General features: G+C 39.6%; 1 protein-coding gene across 5 annotated transcripts in view; it reads right to left on the bottom strand.

The window, feature by feature from the left end:
* Nucleotides 1-836: 836 nt before the first annotated feature.
* The window catches only part of Slc25a16 (solute carrier family 25 member 16), a 37,498-nt gene continuing 19,001 nt past the window's right edge, over nt 837-19,333 (bottom strand). For all 5 annotated transcript variants that reach the window (XM_004846168.4, XM_013072736.3, XM_087184805.1 and 2 more), the window contains 3 exons: nt 8,219-8,381; nt 3,963-4,031; nt 837-2,723 (listed from right to left, as the gene is read on the bottom strand). In XM_004846168.4, coding sequence (XP_004846225.1) covers nt 2,567-2,723; nt 3,963-4,031; nt 8,219-8,381 — 389 coding nt within the window. In that variant the 3' untranslated portion in view covers nt 837-2,566. The remainder of the gene's footprint in view (nt 2,724-3,962; nt 4,032-8,218; nt 8,382-19,333) is intronic.

The raw sequence follows: 19,333 nt of genomic DNA, 5'->3' as shown, positions 1-19,333 counted from the left end.
GCTGGATACAGACTGTGTGATGCTAGAATCAAGGATGTGATTCGGGGACTGATTCACGTGCGATGCTAGGATTAAGGTGGAGATAATTCAGGCAAAATATAAGGGGCAGAAGGTTGTTTGTCGCTTGCTGCCTGCTACTTTGCTTCTTCACTACCTTGCTATCTTCTGCCATGCCACTCTGCCATTACAGCAGCCAACTATGAACTAAAACTTCTAGAACAGTAAACTAAATAAACCTTTCCTCCTTTAACTTTGGATGTCTCAGCAACAAGAAAAAGTAACTAAGACATCCACTAACCTCTCCACCATCTTCATAAGGGCCTAGGGATGGTAACTCATTCATTAACCCTCAGACCAAGACAGCATTCCATTTGATAAACCATAGAGTTGAACAGACTGGAAGGCAGGAAAAGAGGAACAATGAAGATTTTTTTAAAATTGGCAATCTTCAAATGGAAAATAACCTGGCACAATGAGTGTGTGTGTGTGTGTGTGTGTGTGTGTGTGTGTGTGTCTTACTAGGGACTGGACCCAGAGCTTCATGAATGCTAGGCAAGCATCCTACCACTAAGCTACATCCTTACCCCTTTTTAATTTTTATATTGATATGGTTCTCACTAAGTTGCCTGATGTGGCCTCCAATTTGTGATCCTCCTGCCTCTGCCTCCCAAATAGCAGAAATTACAATAGGTGTGTACCACCGCACTCAGCACAAAATGTACTTTGAGTTACCTCTCTGAAATAAACCAGATACAAATACTGTCATTATTTTATTATTTAAATATTTAAATATTTTGCATTTTTGCCTTGATAATATAGTTAAAAGAAAGAAACTGTCAAAATAAGGATAAAGTTTATTTTTAATATCCTGTGTATATTAACAGACATAGAATGCAAATTTTTATTTAAAAAATAGTTGCCATTCCCTTTTATTGATACTATAACTAAGATATTTATTTTATACATTTAAATTATTTTAAGACATAGTGACAATAGTTACCTACAGTGTGGACCAGAAATGAAAATATACAAAATAGTTTTAGAAACACATGTATTTCTACCTGCTGGTATACTTTAAAAAAAAATCATATTAAGATACATATTTATTTTTAAAATAAAGACTTTGAAAATGAAACCAGCTCATCCAAGTTTTACGTAGATATTACAGACAGCTTTTATGCAAAAAAATTGATGCAGAAATAACACTTTCAACTTAGTTTTCTAGTATCTTAAAGATCACATCAGTTCTACAAATCACTATTTTTAAATATAGAACTTTAACTGTCCTTTTTCCTTTTCTGTCATGGTTACAATAAACCATAAAAAGTGCTCTAAACACAAAAAGTAGAATTTTTACATTTTAAACAATTTTCTTAATATAAAGAATTGCAATCAAATCATATTTTATATTCTCCATAACTTTACATAGTATATACTAAAATGACTTTACATGGAAGACCTAGTTGACATATCATAACAGCTCAGAAACATCCTTTGATACTTACATCTACAATAATGGATATTTCACAATTCACTTTCAATCTTCTAGTATATACCAAACCATCCAACAAAACATAACTGTGGCGCTACTCTGTTGTTGAGAACAAAGATACTCTGTATTATAAGTTCCTGATATACACGGACTTTTTTTTTTTTGGTACCAGGGATCGAACTCTAGACCTTGCACTTGTGAGGCAGGCGCCGGAACCACTGAGCTAAATCCCCGGCCCCTATACATGGACTTTTAAAAATACATGTAAATCACTCATAGTACCTGGTCATAACATTTGCATAAAACCTGATACGTCATTTTTTAAATACATTTTAAATACGTTTTATTTTAAAATGAAGGAAAAGCATTTCTCCTCTTATCCAGTCAAGCAGAATTATAAGAAGAGAAATAACAGAACTTAAAAATTCTGTTCTCATCATTCTGCTGCAATTTACCCAAGCCTGCATATCTTAACAATAAACAATGTTATGAGTTTTTACAAAATCATGATTACAGGCTTGGGGTGAACTCAGTGGTAGAGCGCATGCTTAGCATGTTCAAGGCCATGGGTTTGGCCCTTGACAGAGCACAAAAAAGGAGAGAAAAGAAAAAATCATGATTACAATTAAAAGCTTGAAACAGTGTAATAAAGCTAATGGCAATTTCTTGAACCCCATTATGAAGTTACAAACACTGCACTGACAAATAAAACTTTTAAATAGTTTCAAATAACCTAACTGATTAGCCAGCATCAGCTTAGGAATTTTTTTTCAGTGTTCTAAGATATAAAGATTAGCATCAAAAAGTCAGTTAAGCACTTCTGATTTGTGACTTAAAAATAAATCAAGTATTAAAATACCAGTGGAGGGCTGGGGATTTAGCTCAGTGGTTTCGCTGTCTGCTGCACAAGTGCAAAGACCTGAGTTCAATCCCTGGTACCAAAAAAAAAAAAAAAATACCAGTGGTTCCTATGCTAGGGTAAATAACCCCTGTCAAGTAATGCTTCTCCTGCATTTAATTTTTCCTTCTGAGAGTTTATGAAAGAAAAGAAACCACAAGGAACAATTTTTTTTTTTAGTTTAGGTGAAAAAATTGCTTCATAAGTTCATACGTTGTAAAAGCCACGGCTTGAGAAGGAATGCAGCGAATGTAATTGAGAGATAACCCACGGTACAGTCCCTTTCGGATCCCATGGTGCCCGTAGACATACTTCATAGTCTCCCGCATGGTACTGAAAGACAACAGGGAAGGTGACGCCTCTGTGCCAGTTCACCAAGCAAGGAACTCAGCATTTTAAAATAGCATTAAAAAAAAAATTTTTTTTAAGGAGCTAATCCCATAACAATGTAATCATTATGTATTGGAAACACATACTAACAAAAATTAAAATTTTGGCCATGTGTAGTATTGCACTCCTGTAATCCCAGCACTCAAGAGGCTGAAGCAGGAGGACCACCTTGAGTTCAAGGCCAGCATGGGATCCATATTGAGTTCAAGGCCACAGTGAGACCCTGTCTCAAAAAAACCAAAGCAACAGTGGCCAGGGATTTACCTCAGTGGTTCTGCCTCCTGCCTCACAAGTGCAAGGTACCAAGTTCGATCCCTGGCATCAAAAACGAAACCAAAAACAGCAAATAACAAAGCAACCACAACAAAAGTGTAACCATCAAAAATATACCTTAAAGGGCCGGGTATTTAGCTCAGTGGTTTCACCTGCTGCTGTGCAAACACAAGGACCCGAGTTCAATCCCCAGTACCAAAAAAAAAAACCTTAAAAAATTAAAAAAAAAATTTATATCCTGGATTTCATATTAAAAATGCAAAATATTGGACCAGGGATTTAGCGTAGTGGTTTCACCACCTGCTGCGCAAGTGCAAGGACCCGAGTTCGATCCCCAGTACCAAAAAGAAAAAAAGCAAAATGTTGAAGTGGTACCTTTAGAAATATTGGGCAAATAAAAAATACTTAAGACAATTTTATTGTTTCTTTTTTTTTTTTGGTACCTGGGATCGAACTCTGGACCTTGTGCTTGGGAGGCAGGCAGCAGCACCACTGAGCTAAATCCCTGGCCCTTATTGTTCCTTTTTGTACCTTGTAGAAATGTGACTATCAGAAAATTTTACTTTATCTTATTTTGGGGTTTTTTTTGAGACAGGGTCTCACAATATAGTTCAAGTTGGCCTTAAACCACTATGTATCCAGGCGGTCCTAGATCTTGAACTTGCTGTGATCCTCCTGCCTCAGCCTCCCAAGTGCTGGGATTACAGTGTGTGGCATGGCACCTTGCTAAAATAGAAGTTTTGATAAGAGAATTGGGACCTGATCAAAGCTTTCTAAGGTTAGCACAGTGTACTATAGGAGGTAATACGGAAGATAAAAACTACTGCTGAGACTAAAGTCCTGTCTTCCTACTGATTTTAAATATTACATTTCCCAAAGAAAATGAACAATGACATATGGAGAACTTACAGGCACTTTTCAAATTCTGGCAGAACAGTTCCTAATTGCATTTGCCGACGAGTTACATCAAATGGGTAGCTAGAAGAGAAAAAGGCACAAAGACTTAAAAATAATTTTTCATTCTCTATTTAGCCACCAGTAAATGGAAAGTCCCATATACAACAGGAACTAATACATCCCTAAGCTCTTACTGTTTTGTCTAATCTAGGAATCAGGATATAAGCACATGAATAAAATCAATGAAAGACCCAGACATGATGGTGCATGCCTGTAATACCAGCCCTCAGGAGGCTAAAGTAGGAGAATTGCCAGGAGCTCAAAGCCAGCCTGAATTACATAGCAAGACCCTGTCTCAAAAAACAAAGGAAAAACAAAAACAAAAAAATCAATGAACGATACAGGGTCTCCTGCCTCTCTCAGAGGAGTCTTCTGTCCCATCACAATATCCAGTTCTGTTCACTCCTTAAGGACAAATTAAATGCCAATTCCTGAAGAAACAGTGCTTTTCATTAGGGTTTCTCCACTTTATTTTTGTTGTTTTATTTTTTTTTTTTGGTACCGGGGATCGAACTTGGGTCCTTGAGCTTGCACAGCAGGCAGCAAAACCACTAAGCTAAATCCCAGGCCCTTGTTATTTTTTTAAGACAGGGGCTCGCTATGTTGTCCAGCCTGGCCATGAACTACACAGCATAGGCTGGCCTTGAACTCACAGCAATCCTTCTGCCCTAGCCCACCAAGGGCTGGGATTACAGCTCTCCACTTTGCTGCTACTGACATTTTTTGTTTTTTGGTACCAGGGATTGAACTCGGGTCCTTGCGCTTCCGCAGCAGGCAGCGAAACCACTGAGCCAAATCCCCGGCCCTGCTACTGACATTTTTAATCATCCTTTGTTGTTGAAGACTGCTTAAGTGTAACAGTCATTATTAAAAACTGAATTACACAAAAAAATGTTTAAGTGAGGCCTGGGGATGTAGCTCAGTGGTGCTGTGCTTGCCTAACAAGTGCAAGGCCCTGAGTTCAATCCCCGGTAAAGGGAAAAAAAAAGTTTAAATGCTAGCAGAAGCCCCATAGTTGTGACAATTAAAAATGTCTCCAGACATAAACAAATGTTCACTGGAATCAAAATCACCCCCAGCTGGGAACTACTACCAGAATTTCACCAAGTCCTCTTGATTACAGTAGATTAGTACAAAATATTCTTTAAGAGCTAGAACTAATATACAGTGAACTACATTTCAAGGACAGAGAAAATTATAGACTTGCAAAAATAATCTCTCCTACGAGTGATTATTAAAGCTCCTTTCATTTTGCTGATACCATTTGTGTTAGGTCCTGTGACAGGTGACTTATGCACATTATCTCACCTCCTCTTCACAACAACTGCAGAAGTACAAACATATTCTGCAATGTTACAAAGTTGCTTTCTGCTTTCCTATTTGAACTTCTCCATGGTATCTAATATAGACAAAGGTGATGTATAATAAAAATAATTATGTTTTTACATACATTTAAATTTACTATTAGAAAACAAATAGGCGGGCCAGGGATTTAGCTCAGTGGTTCCTCCGCCTGCCTTGTAAGCGCAAGGACCCAAGTTCAAACCCCAGTACCTACCAAAAAAAAAAAAAAAAGGCCAGGCTTGGTGGCACATGCCTATAATCCCAGCACTCAGGAGGCTGAGGCAGGAGGATTGCTGTGATTTCGAGGCCAGGCTAAACTACATAGTGAGACCCTGCCAAAAAAACCCAAAAAAAAACAAAAAGGAAGGTTGGGAGTTGAAGATGTTATAAAGAGGAAGACAAAAAGGTAATATTTGGGTTTTGTTTTTGCAGTGCTGCGCATAGACCCAGGACTTCCTAACTGCAAGGAGGTGGCTCTACACAGAGCCCCACCCAGCTCGGAAGGGAAACATTGGAGCCTCGAGGTTTCCGCTAATAGCAGACCAAGGAGGAACATGCGGACACTGGGGAGATGGAATGGGGTGTCAGGAATGGTGGAGTAGACAGATGTGGTTTTCTGTGCATGTACTGAAACCATGAAGACAGACAACATGTTCTAGACACTGATTTGGACGGCAGAAAACTAAAGTCTGGCTCAGCAAGGAAGAGGAGGCTGTAAGTCAGTAAGATCTGCAAAGGGAAGAAAGTGTTACAATAGCACAAGAACTGAGAAACTGAAAACGTGGAGAGACAGCGAGGGGACTCACTTGATTTTGGACACATAGGTGGGGACATAGCTTAAGCAGTGGGACGTCAGATGTAGTAATTTTTTTGCTTCATGTCTTCATCCAATTTCTTAGTTAGAAACAAAAGATTATTGAGACTCCCAAAAACCCAGATCAGACTTCCTTGGACAGCAACTACCAAAATAGCAGTTTATTAGTATTAAAAATTACATGCTTAACTTACAGGCCACACCTGTAATCCCAGCACTAGGAAGGCTGAGGCAGGAGTAGGTCATGAATTCAAGGTTAGCCTGGAGTTACATAGTGAGTTCAAGGTCAGTCTGACTACACAGCAAGACTTTGTCTCAAAAACAAAAAACAAAAAGGGGGCAGATTTTAAGAGTCTAACTTGGGAGTTAATACTAAAGAAAGGGAGCCAGGTGTGGTGGCCCAAGCTTGTAATCCCAGCACTCAGGAGGCTGAGGCAGGAGGATCATCATGAATTTGAGGCCAGCCTGGGCTACATAGTGAGTTCAAGGCCAGCCTGATCTACATAGTGAGACCCTGTCTCAAAAAACAAAACAAAATTTAAAAAAAAATTTTAAATTAAAAAAATAAAGAAAGGGGGGCAATAAAACCAAGAAGAGAATCAGAATACCTGGGGGCAATCATTTCTCTGTAAATGAACAAGATTCCACAGATGAGTTTCTAAAAGTAAACTAAACACTTTTTCCTTTTTACTTTGAAGCTAGGACAATCTGCTCTCTCACACAAATACGCCAAATCTGTTTTTACAAATGGAACCCTAATTGTGAAATCCAATGACCCCATTACTTTTCTCAGTGTACCCTTTTTTCCCAGTACTGGAGATTGAACCTAAGGCCTCTATATCCCCAGACCTTTTTATTTTTGTTTTGAGGCAGGCTTTGCTAAATTGCTTAGAGTGGCCTGGAATTTATACTGCTCCTACCTTAAAGTCCCACTTAGCTGGGATTACATGGATACTCTTTTTGTAATTCTCTGCATATACTACTAATTCCTTGTCTTCCTGTTTTTCAGGATATTTCTTCTGAGTCACAGATAATTTTCTATTTCTGAAAAGTTTTTCGTATTATTCCAGCCTCTATCTCATTTTTCTTGACCTCTCTTGGCCTAGGCTAGGAAAATTTTTTAAAGCCATCTTTCTTTCTTTGGTACTGGGGATCCAGCTCGGGTCCTTGCACTTGCACAGCAGGCGGGGAAACCACTGAGCTAAATCCCCAACCTGAAACCATCTTTCTTTCCAATTAGTGATGATGCCTTTATCATTGTTCCCAATATGCATATTATCTCTAAATCCAGTTAGAGAGTAGGACAATTTTGCTGCTGTCTTAATAAAAATACAGACTTAAAAAAAAAAATACAGACTTTTTAAATTTATTCAATGAATTTCCTGATGCCCAGTATATTATCTGGTCAAAGCAGACCTCTAAGATCTAATTCAAGAGAAGTTGTGTCTCCTTACACACACACACACACACACACACACACACACTAAATGGCTCAAACTTCAGAAATTTCATGCAAATTTATGAGAAAATTCAAATGAAGTCTTTTTCTTTCTTTCTTTCTTTTTTTTTTTTTTTTTGGTTATTTGAGATAAGGTCTTCCTATGTAGTTCAGGCTGGTCTTGAACTCACTATGTAGCCCAGGATGGCTTCGAACTCAAGGTAATCCTGCCTCAGCCTCCCACATACTGGGATTTCAGGCATATACTACACCATGCCTGGGCTCTTTCCTTTAAATGAATGCATAGATTAATTTGATCAATTTGGCATCCAATTATTTATAATGTGCTTAAAGTGAAGGCAAAAAAGTATTAATACTTATAAAAAAGTTAATACTCGTTTTTGGTAAGGACTCTTTTTTTTTTTTTTAGTACTAGGGATTAAACTCAGGACCTTGTGCTTGCGAGGCAGGCAGTGGCACCACTGAGCTGAATCCCCAGCCCTAGGGCTCTTGTTTTTGAATAATCTATTAGAAAAAAATAAAATGATTAACTAACACAAAAATCAGAATTGGTAACTACAGTTTGATTGAAAAATTGATGAAGAAACTTACGATATTGTCTGTGCTATTGCTCCAGCAACACCACCACAAAGTAAATTTATGTGAGTTTTCAAAACTAACACATTAGGATTGTCTGATGACGGTCTGCCAAGAAGGGTAGGGGCATGGGAAAGCCCAACACTCTTTAAGGTACCAAAAGTAAAAAATGAAACACCTGAAAAACAAAATATAAATTCAGCATGATGCTTAGTTGAACATGAGCTGTGAAAGACAACTCTTAGAAAATAACCAATTAACTCCAGGAACTGACTCTGTGCTTCCTAATTTTGGCTGCTCTGCTTAACGTCAGGTAAAATGACTTATTTAATGTTTATAAACACTAATGACACCACAAGAAATTTAAGCATCAATTTTCTTTTTTTTTTTTTGGTACGGGGATCGAACTCAGATCCTTCAGCTTTCAAGGCAGGGGGTGAAACCACTGAGCTAAATCCCCGGCCCTTAAGCATCAATTTTCACATACTAATATGTTGTACACTGAAGGGGGCCAAGGTAAATGTACTCCTGCCTTATAGATGATGCCTGATAGAATTCAACAATTTCCCCAAGTTTCACATATGGAAAATTAAATTCATGATTAATAACTACAAGTAAATTGGAGGACTTATATTTACAACAACAGTGACAGCAATAATGTAAGATAGGCAAAAAATTCAGGTGACAAAGCGTTATGATTTTAACTCAGTGTCTAATTTTGTCTTCAAAGAAGAATAACCATGGGAGAGATGTTCATATTGGATCATAAGACTCACTGAATAGAATACCTAAAAAGCAGTTGGTACTTAGAAAACACTTATGTGATTTCTACATAAAATAAAGTCATAAATTTAAAAAAAAAGAAAACAATTCAAGCCATGCCTGGTGGCACAAACCTATAATCGCAGTACTCTGGGAGGCTGAGGCAGGAGGATAGCAAGTTTGAGCCCAACCTGAACAATTTATTGACTTAGTAAGACCCTGTCACAAAATTTAAGAATTATAAAAGGCCTACAGATGTAGTTCAGTGATAAGACCTGGGGTTGTATAACCCAGCGAAGAGCCTGTCTTAAAAAAAAAACAAAAGGGCCAGGGATTTAGCTCAGTGGTGCCGCACCTACCTCATATGAAAAGAAAAAGAATAAACAAGTACCAGCAAATATTCAGTCTAGGCTAGGATATACCTCCATATAAGCATTTCCTTTTTGTTTCAAAGGCACTGGGGCCTTCACACTGAACTCACCTCCAGCATTTTTAATTTTTTATTTTGAAACAGGGTCTCACTAAGTTGCCCAAGCTAGTCTTAAACTTGCGGTTCTCCTGACTCAGCTTCCCAGAGTGTTCAAATTACAGGTACATAGCAACTCACCCAGCTTGCATTTCTTCTTTATAATAAATTCATATAATCTACAGTATTTTAAGATGATTTATAATTTTAGAATATTCATATACTTTTATATTTATAGAAACTGTTCCAAGGACTTAAAAAGTTCATTACAAGGAAATTCATAGAAAATTAAATATAATTAGAAAAAATCAGAAACACTTAAATGAGCCAGGTGTGGTGGCACACACCTGTGATCCGAGCACTCGAGAAGTTGAGGCAGGAGGATCACCCTGAGCTTGAAGCCAACCTGGGCTACACAGTGAGTTCAAGGCTGGTCTGAAATACTTACATGATGTCGTTGGTCTTCAATATAATGTAACCTAATTAATAATAACTGTATTTGTGATGAATATTCAAAATGTAAAAAGTACCTGGGAGATGGGGAAAAATTAAATAAATTTGTAGATACATTATAACTATGTAAAAATATTTTTTAAAAAGAGAGGAGCAGTTTGGTGTGGTGGTGCATGCCTGTAATCCCACACTTTAGGCAGGAGAATTGTCTCAAGTTCAATGCCAACCTGGTACACACAGTGAGACCCTGTCTCAAAAAAAGAAAGAAAACTAAAGAGAGCGGAGGAGCCAGGTGTAATGACATACATCTATAATCCCAGCAACTTGGGAGACTGAGGCAGGAGGATCTTGATTTCAAGACCAGTCATGGCAACTTGGAGATAACATATTAAAATGAAAATTTTTTAAACAGCTGGGCTATAGCTCAATGGTAGAGTGCTTAACTAGCAGGTATGAGGCCCTGGGCTCAGTCCCAAGCACAAGGAAAGAAAAGGACTGGCCAGGATTGGTGTAAACCTGTAGTTCCAGCTACTTAGGAGGCTGAAGCAGAAGGATTATAAATTCAAGGACAGTTGCAGCAATTTAGATGCCCTCTATAAAATGGGGCAGGGGAACCAAGCATGGTAGCACATGCCTGTAATCCCAGCACTCGAGAGGATGAGGCAGGAGGATCGCCATCAGTTTGAGGCCAGACTGAGCTACATAGTGAGTTCAAGACCAGCCTGAACTATATAGTGAGACCCTGTCTCAAAAAATAAAGGGGGGGGGGTGAGAGACCTATAAACAAAAACTAAAAAACTGAAATGAAGGAAACATGGAAAAAATAAAAAACCTCTGATTCCAGCCTAACAGCAATCTGAGTATTCTAAGAAACTCTGTCATCACAGAACAATTGCATTCACTACTGGGTTTGCAAACAAGATTGGGAGGGAGCTGGGGATGTAGCTCAGCAGCACAGCACCTGCCTGGCAAGCACGAGGTCCTGAGTTTGATCCTCGGTACCAAAAAAAAAAAAATTGGGAGGCCTTTAAGAATCACCCCAGTCAAGTAGGGCAACGCACACCTATGATCTCAGCACTCAAGAGACAGAGGTAGGAGGATTCCTGTGCATTCAAAGCCAGCTTGGGTTATACAAGAAGAGTCTGTCTCTAAAAAAAGCAAACAAAAAACAAGAGGGCCAAGGATTTAGCTCAGTGGTGCCACACCTGCCTCACAAGCCCAAGATCCTGAATCAACAATCACTCCAGCAAGAGCCTTCCCTACCTCCACAAAATACAGCAAATGACAGGCGAGGTGACTCTCTCCAGAGGAATACTGCCCCTGAGATGGGGCTATTAAGCTATAGACTCAATCTGAAACTCCTGGACAGAGTAGGAAGGAGGGAGGAAATAAATGTATATATTTCTAAAAGGGTAGAGGAAGTAAGGATGCAGAAAAATAAGCAATAAGAAAGTACTGAAGGGGCAGGGATTTAGCTCAGCGGTTCCAGCGCCTGCCTCACAAGTGCAAGATTCTGAGTTCGATCCCTGGTACCAAAAAAACAAAAAGAAAGAAAGTACTGAAACTGAGATGGATCCCCGGTACCAAAAAAAAAAAAGAAAAGAAAGAAAGTACTGAAAAAAGAAACATATAAAGCAAACCAGCAAGTAGAATCAAATATGAAGGTACAGAAATCAATCTAAATGTATCAATAATCACAATAAACATTAAGTACAATAAGTTAAAAAAAAAACACAAAACCTTGCAGCTATTGATGATTACACAAGACATACTAAAACATAAAGCATGGGAAAATAGAAAATAAAATGATGACCCAGGTATGGCAGTATACACCTGAAATCCCAGCATTCAGGAGGCTGAGGCAGAAGGATCCCAAGTTCCAGCCCAGCCTGGATAACTCAGTGACTGTCAGAAGACCCTGTCTCAAAGATAAAAAGGCCAGGAGGATGTAGCTCAGGGTTAAGGCACTGGGTTCAATCCTTAGTATGGAAGGAAGAAAGGAAACAAGGGAGGAAGGAATTTTAAAGTTTTATACTGGTATGATGTTTTTGTAAAAAAAATAATAATAACAAGACAACTAAATACTAAAGTATTATGGATGAAATAATAAAGTGAATTTCTTTAAAACAATTTGGCAGCAGTAGGGACATGGCTCAATGGTTTAGGGAAGTGTGGCCAACTTATGGCATGTATGTTAATATTTGTTTTTCTTTGCCCGGGGATTTAGTGGTACCAAAATAATAATAATAATAATAATAATAATAATAATAATAATAATAATAATAATGATAATAATATTTGTTTTTCTTTTAAGACAAAAGATATTAATGTATGAGTTGTTTTTTCTAAACTAAAACCTCAGTATTCAAGTTTAATTGCAATATTGGCATTTTGTGATAAATAAGTGGGCTTGGGGTTGCAGTTTGTTGTGGTTTTTTTTTTTTTTTTTTTGGTACTGGGGATAGAACTCAGGACCTTGCACTTGCGAGGCAGGCGGCAGAACCACTGAGCTAAATCCCTGGCCCTTGGGGTTGCAGTTTGGGTACACGTCTCTAAAAGGTTCTCCTTCACTGGTTTAGGGCTTGACCAGCATGCCCAGTCCCCACCATACACACACACAATGGGAATGAGGGTAGAGAGGGTAACTGACAGAACAGATGAAATAAGAATGCCCATAAATTGGCCATTGTTGGGCCAGGCATGTAGCTCAGTGGCACCACGCCTGCCTGGCAAATGCAAGGTCCTGAGTTCGATCCCTGGTACTGCAAAAAAAAAAAAGGCCATTGTTGAAGGTAGGTGATCAGTATGGTGGTTCACTTACTATTGACTCTACTTCCACAAATGGAAATTTTCTAAATATTAAAGAAAAATAACAAACCAACAGAATGCAGTTGGAGTAGAATTTAGAAAAAGTGCTTATAATAGGAAAAAAGATTGAAAAGTAATGAAATACACAGTTTAAGAAACCAGTGAAATAAGCAAGGAACTGTGGTATATACCTGCAATCCCAGCAATACTAGAAGCTGAGGTAGGGTGACCCCAAACTCAAGCCAGCCTGGGCAACTTAGCAAGACTTTGTCTCAAAGTAAAAAACAAAAAGGAGCCAGGCAAGGTGGCACATACCAATGAGGCAGCAGAATAGCAGCTCAAACCCAGCCTGGGCAACTTACCAACTTAGTAAAACCCTGTCTCAAGAGATTATGCCTGTGGGCCAGGGGTTTAGCTCAGTGGTTCCGGTGCCTGCCTCACAAGCGCAAGGTCCTGAGTTCGATCCCCGGTACCAAAAAAAAAAAGAGATTATGCCTGTAAACCCATGTGGGTTTTACATGTGGAAGGCTGGGGCAAGAAGACTGCCACGAATTTAAGGCCAGCCTGGGCTACATAATAAGTTCAAGCCCAGCCTGAATTATATAGTGAGACCCAGTCTCAAAAAACAAAACAAGCCAGGTGTGGTGGCGCACACATGTAATCCCAGCACTCGGGAAGCTGAGGCAGGAGGATCATCGTAAATTTGAGGGCAGCCTAGGCTACATAGTGAGCTCAAGGCCAGCCTGGACTACATAGCCAGACCTTGTCTCCAAAATAAATAAATAAATAAATAAATAAATAAATAAGCAAATAGAACTGGGTATGGTGGTACATGCCTGTACCCAGCTCTCTGGAGTCTGAGGCAGGAGAACTGCCAGGAGTTCAAGGCCAGCCTGTACTACACAGTGAGTTCAAGGCCAGCTGGAATATAAAGTACGACCCTATCTTTAAAAAAAAATAGCAAATTGAATCCAGCTAGATATAAAGAGATCATTTGGATTGGACTGACCTCAAATTTATTTTGGATTGACCCCAAATTTATTTAACATTAAAAGCTCTATTAATCTCATTTATCATATTATCTCTGTAAACACAGCAAAGGGCATCTGACAAAACTCAACACCAGTGGGCATATAACAACACTAGAGCGTTACCTAGAATGCCCATGGTCCTGGCTCTGATTCTCAGCACCACAAAAAAACAATTGCAAAATATTCAATATCAGTCTGAATTTTAAAAAATGTCAATTCTCCCTTCCTTTGAGGCACTGGCAACGGAACCCAGGCCTTACGAATGCTCATGAAGCACTTTAGCACTGAGGTGCTGAGCAGTACCCTAGCCCTCAGATAAAATTCTAATCAACTTCCTCAACCTAATAAATGCTATCTTTTTGTTGTTGTTGTTACTGGGGATTGAACACAGGACCTTACACTTGCCAGGCAGCCACAGCACCACTGAGCTACATCCCCGGCCCCAATAAATGCTATATTCTAAAACCTACACCAAAAAAATAAAAAAATAAAAAAATAAAACCTACACCAAACACATTAAATGAAGCATTCCCTTTAAAGTCGTCAATGTCCCAGCACTCTTGAAGTCTGAGGCAGGGGGACCTCCAAGTCCAAACTCAGCCCGAGCTACTCAGTGACTTAGTAAGACCCTGTATCAAAACAGACATTTTTAAAACAAGGTTTGTAGCTCAGTGTGAAGGCGCTGGATTCAACCTGCAGCACTACCAAACAAAAAGAAAAATCAACAATGAATCAAAATGTCTGCTACCATTATTTCTTTTCTCATCTGTTATCATCATTTCTTTTCTTCTTTTTCTTTTCTTCTTCTTTTGACACAGGGTCTCCCTATGTTGCCCAGGCTGGCCATGAATCTAAGATTCTCCTGCCTCAGTCTCCCAAGGAGATGGGATTACAAACGTGCACCAACATGCCTGGTTCATTATTATTACTTCTATTCACTGCTGCCAAGAAGGAAGCACTGAAGGGAAGGGAAGGGAAAGGAAGAAAAGTGCTATTATTTGCACAGGATATGATTGTGATGTAGCAAATCCAAAGCAAGTATAGGTAACATGGTGCTGGTTATAATGGTATCAACAGAAGGAAAATGACCAGCTATAATATCATAGAAAACTAAATCAAATAATAAGCCGAAAGCACATAAAGGTATAAGAGACACGACAAAATTAGTACAGGATCTACAAACATATTTAACAAAAATGTCCAAAACTTGTTTGAAATTCCATGCAGAATCCTAAGAAGGATTTTCGTGCAATATGAGGAGCTTTCCTCTGAAGTACTGGGAACCGAACCTAGGGCTTTCACACTGAGCTATATCCTTACCCATTTTTTATTTTAAATTCTGAGACAGGGTCTTGCCAAGTTGCTAAATTGTCCAGACTTGGTCAGCTTTGGAAGCACAAGGTCCCAAGTTCAATCCCCAGTACCAAAACATAAAAATAAAAAATAAATTGCCCAGACTGAGCTTGAATTCACTGTCCTCCTGCCTCAGTTTCCCAGAGTGCTGAGATTACAGGCATCTGCAACCACACCTGGCTTTTACTGTTTGGTTTTGAAATTTTTTTTTTTTTGAGACAGGGTCTCCCTGGGTAGTCCAGGTCGGCCTCTAACTTACAGTGATCCTCCTGCCTCAGTCTCCCTAGTGCTGGGAATACAGGAGTTACCACTGCACCCAGCTTGTTTACGAATTATTTTGAGATGGGATCTGACTATGTAGTCTTGACTGGCACTAAACTCACTGTGTAGCCCAGGTTGGCCTCAAACATGAGATCCTTCTGCTTCAGCCGCCCAAGTGCTTAGATTGTAGGCTTGTACTAACATGCCTGGCTAAAAGCTACTTTTAAAAAAATTATAGATAGAAAAAAATGAAAAAACAGGAATAAAATTATAGAATAGCAAAATATCTATACCTCTTGACATTCATGAAAAAAGAGAAGCATAAGGTAAAGGATTGTTCTTATTAAATGTGAGGACTTATTATAAACCTGAACTCCATTTTTTAAAATATAGCATTGTGGATCACTAGGGAAAGGAAACACTAATAATGAAGGGTGCTGGGCTGAATGATTATCCTGAAAGAAAAAATTCCAGATGGATTAAGAGGTTAAGTACAAAATACTAAACTTTAAAAATATATTTGTGTGCCTGGGATTTAGCTCAGTGGTGCTGCCACCTGCCTCAAAAGCGCAAGGTCCTGAGTTTGATACCCGGTACCAAAAAAAAAAACACACAAAGACTGATTCATAACAAGCAATCAATAAATATTTCTCTTAAAAAATATATATATATATATATATTTGTGATACAAAGGCACCATACATAAAAGAATGTAATTATAAATTCAACTACATTAAAACTTAAATTTCTGAATCACAAGAACAAGTTAAAAAGTTAACAGCTGACTGTGGTGGCACACGCCTGTAATCCCAGAACTCAGAAGGTGGAGGCAAGAGGACCACAAGTTCCAGCTCAGTTTGGGAAACTGAGAAACTTAGTGAGACCTTGTCTCAAAATAAAAAATAAAATAAAAAAGGGCCAGAGATGGAGTTTAATACAAAGGTCCTAGATTTGATCCCCAGTACCACCCCACCAAAGAAAAAAAAGAAAGGTAACAGCAACAGCAAATGTTGGAGAAGCGTGGAACAATGTATTTCTCATACATCACAGGCAAGTAGAACCAGTTGAAAAGTTTCCTATAAATTTAATGTATACCTATTCCATGACCCAGCAATTCTACTCTTAAGTATTTTCCCAAAATATATAATAAACACATGTCTGTGGCGATTTTCATTTTAATGGCAGTAATTTGGAAACTGTACGTCCATCAATAGAAGAAGGGACAAATGCATTGTGCTGTACCCATGCAGTGAAATAGGACTCAGCAATGAACAAGGGAATGAGGCTCAAAACCACAATGAGATGCTATTGTATACCCAGCAGGATGGCTGAGTGATCGATCAGGCAATGACAAGTGCTGGCAAAGACGTGGGAAAGTCAGAACTCACACTGCTACTAAGAACATCAGATGCCACAGCCACTGGGAAAAGGGTCTGGCAGCTCCTCAAAACATGACACCCCATTAAGCAGATGCCCAAGAAACACAGAAACACATCCCACACGAAACTCCTTCCTGAGTGTCACTTGGAGCAGCCAAAAGGCGGGGCAACAACCCAAATGCTAAAACCTGCCGAACACAGGAAGCGCACGGGTCCACACAGTGGGCAGAGATCGGCCAGGAGGACAGATGAACCCAGGGCACTGGACAGAGGATGAGGCCCATGAGGAGGCCATGTGCCACGAGTTGCTTCACAGGAGACGTCCAGAGAGCAGCAGCAGAGCAAGGGTTGCTTAGGAGCGAGGAGTCAGGGCCAAGGAGTGCAGGCTCCCTCTGGAGACAACATAAACCTTCTCAAGTCCCCCGGGTGACATTGTGTAACCATCTGAATACACTAAAACTAATACACAGTACACCTACGTGGGCACATTTCATAACATGTGAATTATGTCCACAGAGATGTTACCATAAAAACAAAAACCAAACACCCAAGAATTTCTGTTCACTAAGTGCCCTATGAAAATGGCTTGTGGGCTGGGGATTTAGCTCAGTGGTTCCACCTCTGGCCTCACAAGCGCAAGGTCCCAAGTTGGATCCCTGGTACCAAAAAAAATCCCCCAAAAACAAAAAAACGACTTGAGACATGGCTCAGTGGTAGAAAAATTGCCTAGGAAGAGCAAAGTCCTGGGTTCAATCCCCAGCCCCACAAAACAACAACAGCAACAACTAAAACCCCACAAACAACAGTATAAAAAAATGAAAAAGCCAGCTGGGCGTGGTGATGCACGCCAGTAATCCCAGCACAAGGGAGGCTGAGGCAAGAAGACTGCAGTGAGCTCAAGGCCAGCCCAGGCTACATAGTGAGTTCAAGACCACCCTGGAATACATAGCAAGACCCTGTCTTCAACCAACCAACCAACCAACCAACCAACCAACCAACCAACAAACACCAAGCCACAAACAGGGAGAAGATATTTCCAACATATACTAAGAAAAACACAACCCAATAGGAAAGTAGGCCAAATACATGAGAAAGTACTTCATAGAAAAGGAAATGGAATTGGTAAATATAAAAAAGATGCTCAAACCTCATTAGTAGCCAGGGAAACACAAAATAAAACCTTACAAGTTACTTTTGGATAGCTCAGTGGTAAAGCGTTTTCCCACCAAGTCAGAGGCCCTGAATTTGATCCTTAACACCACACCAAAAGGAAAAAAAGTGACTTCATATGCCCAACAAAGATTAAAAGTCAGCTAATACCAGGCTAGAGAAGTAACTCAGTGGTACAGCTCTTGTCTAGCATGCACAATATCCTGGATTCAATCCTCAGCAGCACAAAAAACAAAAGTAATACCAACAGGAAAAAATTTTTTTGTATTTCTTTGTTTTTGGGGGTTTTTTTGGTACTGGGAATCAAACTCAGGACCTTATACTTACAAGGCAGGCGGGGTGCCACTGAGCTAAAACCTCAGCCCGTTTTTTTGGTACCAGGGATTAAACTCAGGACCTTGCACGTTGGAGGCAGGCTGTGGAACCACTGAGCTAAATCCCCAGCCCCTGTTTGTTTATTTTTAAAGTGCTGGCCATGAAGCTGGGCATAGTGGCACAAGCCTGAAAGCCCAGAGCTCTGGGAGGCTGAGGCAAGAGGATCACGAGTTCCAGCCAAGCCTGGACAACACAGCAACTTAGCAAGACCCTGTCTCAAAATAAAACAAACATGGCTGGGGAGGTCGCTCAGTGGGAAGGCCCTAGGTTCAATCCCCGTTCATTAAAGAGGGCTGGGAATATAGCCCAGTGGTTGAGCACCCTTGGGTTCAATCCCTAGTAGTGCCAAAAGGCAAAGTTCTGAGTTTGGAACCCAGGGCCTCCAGCCTGCAGGGTGAACACTACCACTGAGCTATATCCTCAGCCCACAAATGGGAATTTTGCTGTGTGTATCTGTCACTGTCACTGGGCATTGAACCAGTGGGTCCTTTACCCATGAATGACCTCCCCAGCCCTCTTTATTTTTTATTTTGAAACAGGATCTTATTTGCCCAGGCTGGCCTCAAACTTGGAATCCTCCTGATTCAGCCTCCCAAGCAGCTGGGAATACAGGCACCAGCCACAGGTTCGGGCTCCTATCCTGTGTCCTGAATATACATTATTCATGTCGATACCCTAGTTGTGGTATTATACTACGGCTTTATAAGACACTACCAATAGGGGAAGCTAGGTAACAAGTTCACACAATTTCTCCATATTATTTCTTACAACTGCATTAAAATCTACAATGATCTAAAACTCAAAAACTAGTTAACAGACAAGTATAAACAAGGTAACAATGGAGATTAGAGAACTATAGGTATCATATTTCTTCTACTTTTCTGTATTTTTTTTTTGGTACTGGGGATCGAACTCAAGACCTTGTGCTTTTGAGGCAGGCGCCGGAACCACTGAGCTAAATCCCTGGCCCTACTTTTCTATATTTTTTAAATTTCCCATAAGTTTTCATCACTTAAAATGAAAGAAAAAATATGCTCCAACTCTTACTTTTAATGAAAATACTCATAAAAAT

Source organism: Heterocephalus glaber, unplaced genomic scaffold (assembly GCF_053883595.1).
Source record: "Heterocephalus glaber isolate CG9 unplaced genomic scaffold, H.glaber_assembly_v1.0 deba00001497, whole genome shotgun sequence".
NCBI classification, from domain to species: domain Eukaryota; kingdom Metazoa; phylum Chordata; class Mammalia; order Rodentia; family Bathyergidae; genus Heterocephalus; species Heterocephalus glaber.
This window is presented reverse-complemented; position numbering and strand designations above follow the sequence as displayed.